Source organism: Aulostomus chinensis, chromosome 16, assembly GCF_037954235.1.
Source record: "Aulostomus chinensis isolate RoL2024-O1b breed Wild chromosome 16, RoL_Achi_v1.0, whole genome shotgun sequence".
Classification (NCBI taxonomy): Eukaryota; Metazoa; Chordata; class Actinopteri; order Syngnathiformes; family Aulostomidae; genus Aulostomus; species Aulostomus chinensis.
Window position 1 is genome coordinate 26586297 of NC_141335.1, and position 14688 is coordinate 26600984.

Genomic DNA, 14688 nt, shown 5'->3' on the forward strand with positions numbered 1-14688 from the left:
GGTGGCGCTGTAACAGTTAGTGAAGAAAACTCCTTCAAGTTTCTTCCTGTTTTGCCACGTTACATTCATGGCTTAAATACAAACGCCATGTCCAATTAGGGCGTGATTCACCGGCCTGACAGGGCCGCTGCCGTCTCCCTGTCACAAACCACCATGCATGTTTGCTTCCTTTTGGAGATGATTTGGAATGAGCGTCATTTCTTAGTTCCCTCAACTGTTCAAGAAACTACCAAGTTGAGAGTGTCTGGTGCTGCGACACTCGTCAGTCAGGACAGCTCCCAGTTGTGGGTCTCAAAATGGGTCTTAATGAGGTTTTGGAACTGGTCTGGCTTTGATGACATGGTATTTCCACTCTAGTTCTCTCTTGAGTTTGAAACTTAGGCTAAATGAAAATGTGGTTCCCAAAAACAGGAGCCGCATTTTCCAAGTCTTGGAGGAAAAAGCTGCCATTGAGCTGATCGGCACCTTGCAGCCTCCCCATCAGAATGTGAGTGTGAATGAATGAATGAATGAATGAATGAATGAATGGATGAATGAAGCAAGCATCATTGGGTGCTCTAAAGGAGCCCATTTACCATTCACACTGAGACATTTTCATGAAGGCCATACTTGCACAAGCTGAATATCCCATATCACAGTGAGAGGATGTATTTCTGTTCCGTTCTCTTCCTGGTGCACACACATTTAGACATACGTGTAAGTAGGTGTGGACATACATGTAGATCCAGCTCGTGGTCCCACTGACGGTCCTCCATGTCTTGAAAGCATAGCTGAAGTACAGTAGCGTGATGCTGACATGCTGGGACAATGTTGGCTCAAGCCGCTGAAGCTCAATGGCAGAATAATGCCGAAAGGAGAATTTACAGGTCAGCAGGGCTCACAGCTGAGGTTTTATGGCAAGATTTACACCCTGTGAGATTTTACAAGCAAGGATGAGGGGTGGAGCGAGAGGGGGGTTCGTTAACCCCTTGTTGAACAGCTCAGTTATTCTTATCTCTTACTGACCATTTTCGTTTTTAGGGAACCCAGACAACCACACTTTTTGACACCTGTATTACACCAGGAGGTAACACATTTGCCCAGTGCACAAGGCAATTAATCTTGTCAATGTCAAGAACATTGGGAGGGAGGATGAAACAAAGATTTGACCTGATTGGCTATGAAAAGGTCTCACATTTGGGCCCAGCTGGGAAAGAGGCGAGTTACAGGGGGAGCTGTTTGGCACCAGCAAGGACAGATGCACTGAGCTTTGATTTATCTGTCTGACTCTTGTCATTCCCAGAGAGTCCTAGTCGGGCTACATCCATGGGTGTCCAGAATAAACACACATTAATTGGCCCATTAATTACAGGAATGAATACAGGGGCAAGACTCGGAGAGGGCCAGTTTGATTGCACATTGTTTATGGTCTTTTGTTGTCACTGTGTGTGTCTCTAACCTGATGTGGGTGAAACGCTCATGTTCAACGAGGGCTAATGTAGGTCAACGTATCCTTTGAGCATTCCTGCTATTGTTGGCCAGAGCGTGGCCCTCATTCACGTATCAGCGACCTCACGACTTCCTCAGGAGGAGGATCTGTAGCTCACAGTGGAGACACAAGCGCTCTACGCGTCCCTGCCGCTGCGCCGGCTGCATTTATCAGGGCCTGGCATCGCCCTTGTCAGAGTCTGACACCCCCCAACATTTTGAAATGCTGTCCCGATGTGTGTCAGGTCTTAGCAGCACTTAATAGAGTGTCATGTGTCATGTTCGGTCAGCTGAACTGACCTCTTTGGTATGTCGCCGCATCGGAGGCGATGGTGACTTTTCTAGGTATGGGGGTTCACGCCGTGGCTATCGTCATCCACACAATGGGCTCCAAACAGTCTAGTGCTCCACAAAGGTGGTCTCCTGGGTCAATTTGGGGGGGCAGAGAAATGTTGAGAATGTAAGGGCCGTTTGTGATTGAAGCGTGCTCCTGGTGTGTTTCTACCGTCGAGGGGAGGGAGGAGGATGCTGAGGGGGGCAGTTAGGGAGTAGATGTGTTCCTGAGCACTGCAGATTGCAGAGGCGTTGTGGTGGTGGTGGTGGTGGTGGGGGGGGGGCCTGCATCCTCACGCCTGCCATCCATATTCTGATTCTCCACACTCTCATCCAGCCCACAACCAATTTAGTTACATTCATCTGAGTCCAGGGAGCGGCGTGTTGACGCTGGCCTGATATTATACAGATGGCAGTGTGAGGGACCTCAGTGTAATCTGTTATGCATGGTGAGCGATATGAAGCATAAGACTCACCGAGGGCTACAGTACACGCAGAGAGCGCCGGCGGATCTCTGCTCGGTGCATTCTCTCTGACCTCAAATATTTGGTTTGTAAAATGAACCAGGGTTTATTCAAAGTAGATTTTCAGCCTCTCCTGTTCACTTGTTGGATAATGCATTAATGAAACACTCAGATTCAGTAAACATAGGAAGGGACCGATCTGCCCGGGATGAATAATACAGCCCAACGTCCAGATCAGACTGTGAAATTTCAAAGAGCCAAGACTAATAACAGCATCCATTAGGAGATGAGAACATTCAAGAGGCAAATAGGAAATAGTCACCCCAGCTTACACACACACACACACACACACTCACACACTCACACACTCTCACACACACACTCACACTCACTCAGCTGATCAGAGGGATTGGAGCTCACAGTTTAACACAGATTTATCACTGTATAAAATGCAAATTCAGATAATATCATCAGCCTTCTTCTCCTCTCCTTAGCAGTTGTTAAAGTCAGAGAGCTCTTAAAACTCATGGCTGAAGACGGTGTGGAGACGGGGCTGTTGTAAAGAGCTGTTGGAGCTGTTCTGAGACTCCCACAGGATCGCCTTGGCTTAGTTTCCATAGACATTCACTGTCTGCATTTCCTGTATTTGCCTTGGGCTCCAGTGTTTGCATACTGTGCAGCAGTGAGGGTGTTGGATGTTTGTTGCAGTAGCTCTATAATGGCTTCTTTACACATTGACGTGCTGCGGTCTATAACTGGGAGCCCTTGTAACGCCACCTGTGTCCCTTTGTGTTTTGTGCCAGATGAAAAGAGACATAATGAAAAAGGTTGTCAGTCTCTCTCACCCTCATGGAGCTTTTATGTTTCCTTCTTTCTCCTCATTGAATTCCTCTATGGAGAAATTTCCTTTACGGTATTCAGTGTCTAATTGCCAAGCTGCGTGATTGGAAATGTTACCCAACATGCATCATACATCCGTGCACTGAGGACATCCATCCTCTCTCACAGACAGCCACTCCTCGTCTCCCGCCATGCACGTTTGTGATGAAGCTAGTTTGCCATCTAGTGGCTTAAATGCAAACCACCACTGAGTCACATGGGCTCTGTGATTGAGTGTGTGAGGAAAGCCTTCATGGAAAGCTTTAGCCAAGAGACTATAGGTGCAATCTTGGCCAGCTGAGCTGTGTCTTAAGTCGGCTGCAGTGTCAGCCATCTCTTTATACGTCCCTGAATATTTAGATGGCGGGGAGTTAAAGAGAGCATTGTGTGCCAGTCAAAATGGTAAAATGCTAAGCTGCATTTGAGCCCCTGCCAGGCAGCTGTCGGCTTTGCCGTTCTCTTCCTGCCCCGGCCGCTCCTCTTAACCCTCAGTAAACAACTGGAACAAATCCTATTTTATTGAGGCTTTTACCAAGTGCAAGGGATCTCTGCAAGCTCCAGTGGCCAGGCATTTTCTCAGCTCGCAGTGTCCTAAGATGGCATCCAGCGAGGACAGTCAGGAGTGTCTGTCTGTAATTGGACCTTTAATCAGATGCTGGCCAGGCTGACGTCTCTGCAGTGTGTTTTGTGACATTTCAAGCAAACAGTGTGATCGATATTTACTTCAGCACTGGTGACCGCTGCACAGTTCGCTTAGGATTCTCACACTGCAACATATCAAGCTGCATAAAACCAACTGAATTAGGAAGCGAGGGACCAGAGGCAAGAGGGCAGTCATTATTAGTGTGTACCTGAGAAGAGACGTGTTGACTTGATTTATTCTACCTTTATTTAACCAGACAAGCCACGAAAATCTTGGTGGCCTGGCAGAAGGAGAAGTCTCTTCAGGGAAGGTGCTGGAAAGTTTTTGTCTCTTGAAAAAGAGAATCACACTCTTGCTGCATATTTGGGAACAAAGCAGGTCTTTTAAAGTGGGGTGACTTTGGAGCAAAATCCAAAGAATTCTTTATAGGTTACTTCCTGACTGGGCTCTTTGCACATCTGTTCACTCTCTGTGCTGTTTTTCGTGGACCTTTCGTGTTTGCTCTGTTTCATGGTGCAAATTTATAACTGAGAAATTCCAACATAGTTGCAAGTGGAAAGGATGACATTTCAGAATAATTAAAGCATAAATTAGTTTTTGGTGGCAGTGTAAGAAGGTGTCTGTACCTTCTCCAAATCTGGATACATGGAGCATCCTGAGGGACTGAAGGACGGAGCGGATCAAGTGTATCTAATGTCCTTTTTCACATCTTTCACAGGCCAGAGGCAGACACACCCGCGGTCTCACTGCTGGACAAATGTTGCTACTGCAGCAAGAGTGTGCATGCATGTGCACGTTTGGGTGCGAATGCACAAGCTCCCCCTCCTGGCTGTGTGTTGAGAGGCCAGCATCCCCCGCTAGACAGGGGTTTAAGATATCAGGATGGATGTAACACACATGGACCCGCAACAGCTTCATTAAAACAGTACTTTTTATGGCCTTCGTAACAACATTGATTGATGTCATGGATACATGTATGTAACATGCGAATGCAGCATGATTAGTCTGGTTCCAGTGAAATCCTGCGCAGCGGTCAGACATGATGCTTAGGTGGCCTGAGAACGTGTCCTCTGACGGAGACAGGAGCTCTGCTCAGGCACAAGCAGTGGGAGTGGCGCACGAGTTTCCCAGCAATGAAAAGGTCATCTCTCCTACGAGCTGCACAACGTTGTAGAATCTTGGCTCGGTAATGTCAGATAGTTTCCCCCCTCCAGGACATTAAACATCTTTGGCACAGCAGAAAAAGAAGCAGTACAGCAAATATTTCTGGTGATTAACCATTCAAACGCCATCAGCAGCAGGTGACCAGCCTCCAGCCCCACACGTGGTTAAAGGGTGACGTCTACTTGATGAGCGTGAGCTTACGTATGGTTCATCAGGGATGTTTGTTGATCGACACCAGACAGAAAACAGGTTTGTCCTTAATTTTAGGGTCAAAATTAAGTAAGTGGATCAAATTTTGGCTCCTTCAAATGTGTAAAAGCACATCAGCAGGTAGAGAATTGATCTATCTCCTATGCAAATGAGCAAAAATCAAACTAAGCAGACTTAAGTTTGAAATACGACCCAGCAACTGCTGGAAACAGTGATTTATCTACTGATATGGTTCGCTGTGAGCTGCGAGCCCCGGCTCCTGTGGTGTTTATTTCAGAAGCTTATCTACTGACCACTCGACAGGAGCATTTGTCAGCAGGATTATGTGGCTTTTTGATGGTATATATCGGCTTTATTGTGAAAATTGCAACATGTTCTGCCCTCCACACTACTGTGCTACCCCAGAATGGCGAGTGAGACAAGGAACGTGTTGACATTTGGGATAAAGATTACGGAGTCGTCATAAACAAGTGCCTCTGCTGTGTATCAGTGGCACTTTTGACTTGGCTCTCAGATTAGGCTGCTGGTCGAGGGACTGAGCTGGCCCATGTCTGCACTTCCCCTTTTACTCTGGCAGAGTTGAAGCCAGAGGAAGCTGCCATTCATGCGGATCGAGTCAGAAGTTCAAAACACGCCATCAGTTGACTGAGGACTCCTCTTTACTGGTGTGTAGCCCCCCAGCTCCACCGCCACCATGGCTGCAGCGCTGGTTAATGTGGTGCTTTTCACACTCTTTTATGTTTTGCAGGTTGTGGAGAGATAAATAGAACGTGTGTTAGGTTTTGCCCGCCCATTTTCATTCACTGGTTTCGCTCAGATTCACTGTCAGTTCATCTCCTCCACAATCCACCCCACCTCTCTCCACCTCCTTCCCTCCCTCTCATTCCTCATTCCCTTCCTTGCCTTCCTCCTTCCCTCCCTCCCTCTAATCTACTGCAATGACCTGAAGGAGGGATTCACACTGCAGCGCTCAAATAATAATCAAGCACTAGGATGTTGTCAAATTTATAGGACACTGAGCGTTGCATAGCAACAGAGATTGCCAGGGTGATCCAACAGACGCTGGAAGTTGGGTGAGGGAGAAACGGGGCGAGTGATAGGAGACAGGAGGAGGAGAGAGAAATGATAAGAAAATCGGGGGAGGGGGCGAGATGGGAGTAATGCAATTATATTATGGTTGGGGCTTGCTCCTAGCTTAGTGAAGGCAGAGTCGCCCTGCTGGCTTATTTGCACAGTAGCCATTGAGGCTGTAATTGCACTCATGTTCTCCACGGGCAGCTGACGGGAGCGGACGCTGCAGCAGGTCAGTCAGCTGCGGGCAGACGAGGCTCTAGCGGTCCGGAGACTCCACACACCAAAGCCAAATGATTCTTGTCGTCCTCCGCGTGCACTGCTGTGTTACCATGTTTCGTTCTTTCACTTTATGTTCCTTCTTTTTAAAGTTGAAAGCTCCAGTTGGAGTTTCCTGTTCAGGCTTGTTGCCTAGAGACGGCCTCACACTGCCTCTCACTTCTGACACGTACCTGCCCTCTGGTGTTGAGTCCTCGCTCCTCACCAGGAAAACAAGATCTTTTTTAAGGGGCAGAAATCACAGAATTTTGCTTTAAGAAACAGAGGAGTTCATCAACTAACGCCTCGGAGGGTTGAGGGGGGACTGAACAAAGGAATAAACACAACATTCAAGAGGCGTGAATATTTTATGAACAGTGGTTCAGTTCAAAGATTTTGTCAAAATAATGCAGGTACACGAGAGCAATGTTCTTCCTAACATTTATACTGGACGACAACTTCAGGGTTCTTTTCCCTGCGATGTCGCTGGTGGCGTAGTTAGCGTGCTAGGTCACAATTCCGTCTGGAGGTATCAAACATGCTGCGTCCGACCCGACCCGTGACGATGTGAACGCCTAGCGTTTGGTTCAAGACCCACCAGAGTCAACTCTTCTCTGTCAGAGCTGCTCCTGCCTCAGTCTGTCGTCTCAACAGCAAATTCAACTTCAGGCCTCTAGTCCTGTCCTACTGTGGATGGTGCCCTCTGCTGGAATCAAGTTGAACAGCAGTTAAAAACATTCATTAACATCCTGCTGTTTGATTTTGGAAATGTTTTCCTCTGAAGATGCTGCTGGCTGGAGGGATCTGGTCTGCTGTCTGAGGGGATCTGGTCTGTGGCTGGAGGGATCTGGTCTGCTGTCTGGGGGGATCTGGTCTGTGGCTGGAGGGATCTGGTCTGCTGTCTGGGGGGATCTGGTCTGCTGTCTGGGGGGGATCTGGTCTGCTGTCTGGGGGGGATCTGGTCTGCTGGCGAGAGCGATCTGGTCTTGGGGTCAAAGGTTTCACATGTACACCCCAGACCACAACACCGACATCAACACAGCTGGCTAACATGACACTGAACACGCCATCAACCATCTTCATGATGATGACTCATCTGTGAAGAGCCTCGGCCTCTGAAGATCCTCCTCGATGGGGGCTCAGGATCCAGCTTCTCTCAGGGAGGGGGACCTGGACCAGCAGCGAGTGCTGTGACATCTCCTTTGCATGTATGCGGTCGACTGGCTGTGGCTGCCCCCCCACCCCCCTTGGCCTGTGACATGAGTGTCATTGCGATGTGACAAACCTGAGAGATTGGTGACCTTTGCTCACCCTCCTCAGAGCACCTCTGCTGCTTGTTGCTCACTAACTGTGACATGAACATATTTGTGGCCGGAACTTGAGACACATCAAGTCTTTGAACACGTACAACAGAGTTGAGAGGTGTTACACAGTGAAACAAGTGGCTGTTAAAGTAAAAGTGTGGCATTTTGCTTTGGTTCACTTTAAATCTTAAGTGTAAGAGGAATCAAAGAGGAAAATCAACTCTCAGAGGTGAAGCAAAGAGCTGGTTTGATGTCAGACTGCACGACTCATCAGAAGGACATTTGTGTGAAGATGGCTTTTATATTGGATTTGAGGTCTGCAAGCAGTTGTTTTTTAAACCCACGATGCTCAACCCCTGGTCTGTGAGCCGCTCTTTTGTAGCTGGTTGTGGCCCTTTTTAATCTCAGAGGATCCGTTGTGTTGCAGCTGCGGTGTGGCGGTTCTATGAAACGATGTGGTTTCCACCTGTCATGTCCCAGCCGCAGCTCGCCGCTCCTCTCTGGCGGAAATACACGGCGAGAAGCTAAGTGATCACCATCTGGTCCCCTGCTCATCTGTGGCAGCTCCTAACTGGACGCTACCATCAAGAAAACAGTAGAATAAGAACGTGGAGCATCTGATTGGTCAACAGACTGGAAGTTGTCATTGCTGAAATCCTAGTGATTGTTTCACTGAAACTGTTGAGACACCTCCAGTCAGGACGTTCTCAGTTGCAGCGGTGATGAATTACAAGTTCTGCACTAAAGGTCCTGCTTGCAACTCCTTCATAACGTAGCACTGTCCCCCTGTGCCCAGTGCCCAGTGAGGAACAAAGGGGGGGTGAACCGTGGCTCTGGTGAAACTATGTGTTGTGGCTCAACCGGATGGCGGCTTCAGGCCCATCTTTAATCATGTGGCGTAAACCCCAGAGTTCCACTGTTTATTTTCATAATGATATGCAAATATCATGGTCATACAATTAGTATGCACTTTGGAGTTGAAAGAGATATAACGGCAAATGTGGAGAAATAATTCTAAAAACTGCATAATTCATGACCTGCTTGGAATAAGAGCATATGAAATATTCATTCGCTAAATTACTTATCTGTGTAATCTGCTTTTGTTGTGGAGTTCAGGGGAGAAAGGGCAGCAGCGGGGGTGAAGGAACCGTCGGATCGGTCTCAGAAGTCGTCCACTGTTAGTGAGCTGCTGTGGTTGTTTGTGGGAGATCGACCTTCCCACTGTGGTGGTGTGTTTAGCATCAACATACACCAGCCTGGAGCCGTAGCTCTCACCAGTCAGCTGCCCTGCTCACATTAGAGGTTATTCCGATGAAATATAATGTCACTCATTTGAAGAAAAGGATAATTAAGGTCTTACTTTTTTTGTCAAAGCATTAATTCATGCTCGCATGAAAGGGTGTAGCTGCAGAGCGCCGCGCTCATGATCAAAGGCTGTTGGTTCATCAAACAGCGTGAACATAGGAAAGCACACAATTCCCAGGAGGAGGCGCAGATGGGATCCATTGTGCCATTATTAAGGTTAATATTTACTGTACTGCATCTTTGCTGCATCTGCTTTCGTAATGATCTGAGGACAACACTCGCCCAGCGCCCAAGCGCGTTCCTTCCTTTGTCCTGCTTGCAGTTTCATGTCGAATTTGACCCATTTAATCAGAGTCTACATACATGGAGCGTCAGAGGAAGGAGGCGGGGGCGTTGCTTTGTCACTCTTCTCTTTTTTTGGCAGCGAGTGATCTTTTCCCCCACAGATTTACTCATCTTCTAACTTGAATGTGTTTCTGACACACACAGGAAGAACTGTATTGTTTGAATGTAGCAGTTGTGTCAGATTATGAAACTCCTATTCCAGAGGAGTAATCGTATTTACACAGGATACAGAGATGTGTATTGTGTCTCATTTTTGCTGTTGATTACGCTGCTGTACAGTGAATTGATACCGGCTCCAGCATTAGCGTCTCCTAATTGAGTAGATTCTACAGCCGTCTTGTGTGTGTGATAGCCAGTTAATTCCAGGCAGCCCTCTAACACCCAGCCAGCGATGCTCTGCCAGTTTACGGGGTGGCTGTAAGGCTAGGACGCAGCTTTATCCTCTTTTCTCACGCCAACATAAACCCTCGTAAATTATACCAACTTCAGTTTGGTTCAGATAGCATTACATCTCATTAAGATGTCAGCTTACAGATTTTCAAGTACTGAGGCTTTTTGCAATTCAAGATGTCCCAAAACCTCAGCGGTGAAACAAGCTAACGGCCGCTCCCCCCTGACCTTGTTGGACAGCACGCTGACTCGGCCCGCTCGCTGCTGTATGCGCTCTCGGGTTTGATTGATACATCGAGGGACTGACACAGCTGGAAATGAGGCAGTAAACCAGAGGAGGGAACAAAGACTAGCAGGCCACATGGGGTGCAGCTATTAAGCTGTTTTCTTGTTGTTAATTAAAAGCCAATTAGAGCTCTGACAGGAGTCACTGTCTAACCTTGATCGCTGGCAGCATGTTTGCCCAATCACACCTGTTGTTCCATCCTCACTTACTCATCTTCAACTTCTCCCTCCTTCAGGGCCGGAGAGGAAAGACGGGGCAGCCTGGACCCAGCGGCCCACCTGTAAGTCAGGCACACACACACACACACACACACACACACACACACACACACACACAATCACTGACCGAGCGACTTCTCAAGACCATCTAAATTTGCTCAGACCACATGGATCAAATTCAGATTGTGAAGTGAATCTCCTGACAAGGCCCAAAACATTTGACGATGGAGGAGGCTAAGATGGCAGTTGGTGATAACTCTCACTGCCAAGAAGATTAAAAGATACAACGAAAGCCTGAGGATGAACTCCTGCGAACCTGCAAATTTGCAGTTCAGTTTATGGCATCGATCATTGCTGCATGTCAACAACAATTTCAGGAAGAGCACATTCACGATCGAGGAGCTCAGCTCTGTCGTGGCTTTGAGAAGCAGGATATTTTCTAGCTTTTTCATGTCTATTTTGGGCTATGCTGATTTCTCACAGCAGCTTCAGTACAGACATGCTATCAAGACAGAGCACAGGGATGCACCTGCTGCAGGAAGCACAGCAGCAACCCTGTATGATCGCGGTGTCACACTCACAGCCTACATGCTGGCGAGGCCGTCGGGCAACTCCGTTCATGAGCTACTCACTCATTTAGCTGCAGTCGTATTCTGGTTGTAATTTGTCAAAACATGGATATGAAACAGACATGCTGGCAACTGGAAATGGGATTCTCACTGCAGCGTGCTACTGTTCAATAGAACCCACTGGATCCTGCATTCCATCCTCTATAGCAAGAGCTCAGTATGAACAGGATTATATTCTCATTAAGACCAACACTTGTTGTGTACTAACAAACAATGTAACTTTTTTTGTGTGTGTCCAAAGATTCTGGCTTGTGTGCATCTGAAGGCTGTTTGGAATTTCCTGTGTTATCACTAAAGCAGAGGGGTTGTAGTGGAGTAGGGACCCACACACTGGAGGCACAATCACCACCATGTGACAGGAGACAGCTCGTCAGACTCCCAGCTGCTCCGATGTCAGGACAAACACGATTGTCACGTAGCTCTGATGCTCTGAGTGTCCAATTATTTTCATGCACTATTGCCCTGATCACACTCTTGATCTGGGCAAAGGGTTTGTCTTTATTTTGTCCAGAAATCCAGAAAGATTCTGTCACGCTCAATAGGTTCAATTATCCGTGGCATAATTGAGCCACTCTCTGTTAAACCTCTCCTGCATGACTCCGGGTATCCCCTGCCACCTTAATAACTCATAAAGTTGTAGGACACAAAGTCAAAGAAAGGCAGGATGGAGATGGTTGACATTTCTAAAGGTCCTGATGACACCCCGAGCATGTGCCAGCTTTGCCTCTGTCCCCTGGTACTGGCATTTATGAGTCACCTGTTTTGCTGAGGTGGATCTCAGGGGCAAAATCATCTATTCAAAACACACAGTCGGGCATCACACTCTCGTTTCCATTGGCAGCAGGACAGTGTTTGCAGATGAGGGGCAGCAGTTAGTTTTCAATGTCAAATAGCATTGCACCATGACGCCACACAACAAAGACACACAGAGACAGAGGCTGGGCACGTCTGCAAGAGCCCACATTACTTAATTAAAGGTTACAAAACCATGCAGTTCGGGTGTTTCTCAGGTAAAGTAGCAGTTTTAAATAAGGGTTTATGAAGGAGATAGGGTTCGAAACATAACATGCAGTCGTCAAAAAAACTGTCAGAATTCACCTTTATTTGACAGGGGGTTCCATTTAACTCTTTGGCTGAGAGAAGCAGCTTCTCCACTGCTTCTAATCACAGAGTCTCCTCTGAAGGAGCAAGTGTCGAGGTATCACACGGAACCTTGATACATGTCACAGGCTCTGACATTTGCATTTAAAGTAGATTTTGGCTGTCGTCCTGTTTAACACATCAGCTCTTACCTGCACGTCCGGGAAGGGTGACTTCAAAATGACTGAGCACATTCAGTCTGGCTCCAGCCATCAGTCCCTCTTTCATTCTTTTTAATGATCATGTGGGTAACAAACTGGATGGTGAACATATTGAAAATATTATTTAAGACAGGCTTCACACAGTCATGCAAAACCTGGGAGATTTAGAATGGATTATAATGCAAAAATAAAGCAGTTTACTAAATAGTCAGACATTCACACTGTGGCGTGTCACCATTTCAGTGTTGGTGGTGTGTCAGCATGGCTCAGTGCGTCTTTGCAGGCACATCCACAATCCTGCAGCTGCAGATTTGGTGATGAAATATTGTGGAGAAGTCATTGGAAATCATTATTGAAATATGGGAAGGCTGATAAGAGACTGAGTGAGTTTGTGGGTGAAGGCTCACACAGGCCAGTGTTGCTGGGCCGGTCTGGGTGATTATGAGCAGTGTTCGTTCCAGCGGTCCTCCGTCATCTGCACAGACATTAAGATGCATTGTGAAAACAAGCAGGACACATGTGGGACTCCAAGCAAAACCTGCTTTGTCCTTGAATGACATTTTTTGTGTCTGTAGACAGAAGCAGGTCTCCCTCATCAGAAATGGCACCTCTCAGTCAATTCTAGCCTGACTGCTACTGTATGCAAGTTAAATAGCTCTTCCCAGCATGCACCTCCTGCAGCGCCGCACGGCGTGGCTCAGAGCTCACACTCCAAACAGACAGATGGCCATTATGTTCAGTGCCTTTACAAAAAGGAGCTGCAATCATTTTCATGAAGCCCAGGGGTGCTGTAGCTCACCAGAGGAACATAACATATGTGGTGTAAAAAATTCTCAGACGTGGACCTGAAAGGACCTCCTACTATCTCTGCTCCCTTACCAAACTTTCTCCACCACCCCCCCCCCCCCCCCCCAACAAGCTCCAATGGCCCACTTGTGATCAAGCTGACAGGGGAAGGTAGCGTGTGGTGGGCAACCTCTTGACTGCAGCTGTTCGTTTGATGTATAGGTGCGTCGTTTACTAGGATGTCAGCACAGGACGCACACTTTCTCCTGCTCCCGCAGCCCAGAGGGTGGAGACGTGTCAGCTGGTCAACCTTGAAAAGAAAGTTTTCTGTACGAGGACAGACTTATTATAACTCCAAAGGTTTGGGAATTGCTGTAGGAATACTTAGTGAGAGGAGGAATGTTGTTTAGATGAAAAATGCTATGAAACCATAAGCTGCACAGTTCACACACCGTGGAATCCACACTTCCCCTCACTCCACATGTTCAACCTCATTTACATTTATGGCAGACAAAGTGTGCCGTTTGAGATTAGGTTAGAATGAGATGAAGACAAACAGAAAAGGGATTGGAGTATTTTGTAAGACCTGTGTTAGCTCACGGTGCAGCAGGGCAGGATGGGACTTTAACTCTGGTTCATCGCTTGAATGCATTTATATTTAATGTGCATGCCAGTCTTGCCCTCGTCATAAAACAATCATGACTCTACATTACACATACATGTTCACTTTATCATTACAAATTCATGCTGATTGAGGGGGACAGACATTTTTTTGTTCCAGAGAGTAACTCTATATTTGAACTGCAATAATGTATAACTATGCATTTAAAGGACTTTACATAACTCTACATTTTAATGGTGAGTAGCCAACCTCCAGCCGGCACGGAGAGCCTCCACCACTTCTCAGTAGCCATCCTTCTGCATTTTTTAGCTAAGACAGAAAATATAGCGTTGGACTAAACTGTAGCTTGTGTAACATCTGTGCAAGTGCAGCCTCATCAGACTCACTCAGCAGCATGTGAATATTTTAAAATGGAAAAAAATGTTGAAGATGTGCTGGGAAGACGGTGCTCTCATGTATCACATCTCCATAACTGTATCTCCCACTGACAGTCAAACAGGTTCTGACAGATTTTTGCAGATGGTGGTGGTGTAATGGCTCAGAACCCTAATACTGGGAATCAAAAGCAGAACTTGGAGACAAAAATGCAAAAGTTCAAGAACAAGTCTTTATTTCAGTTTCACAGCAGGCAGGCAAGAGCCTAAGTCACCGTCAGGCTCAGCATCAACAGAGCGCCACACACTTGGGGCTCTATCGAAGTGATCTATGGCACCAGGCGCTTGGTGAGAGACGCCATGCATTTGGGGCGTGTCCAGCCCCATTTTGGTATGTAGACGGCGTGTCATCGGAGCACAAACCGTAACTAAGAGGCCGTCATTAGCATCATAAGAATGGGCGCCATTATGACTAAATATGAACTGGTCTTCAGGTTCTTTCAGATCCTGCAAACGGACAGTTGCAGATCCTGGATATATTATTTAAATGATAGTTGGCTGACTTTGTCATGGTGTTAGTGTGGCTGATGAAATGCCAACATTTATGGCGTAGTTTGTGTGTTTTATCATGGTAACCAT

At 47.0% G+C, this 14688-nt stretch overlaps 1 protein-coding gene across 1 annotated transcript in view; it reads left to right on the top strand.

Annotated features, from left to right (window-relative positions):
- The window catches only part of LOC147248015 (uncharacterized), a 97891-nt gene that overhangs the window by 38772 nt on the left and 44431 nt on the right, over nucleotides 1–14688 (top strand). The window contains 1 exon segment of the mRNA XM_086181252.1: nucleotides 10355–10399. Within this exon segment, the coding sequence (XP_086037378.1) occupies nucleotides 10355–10399 (45 nt within the window).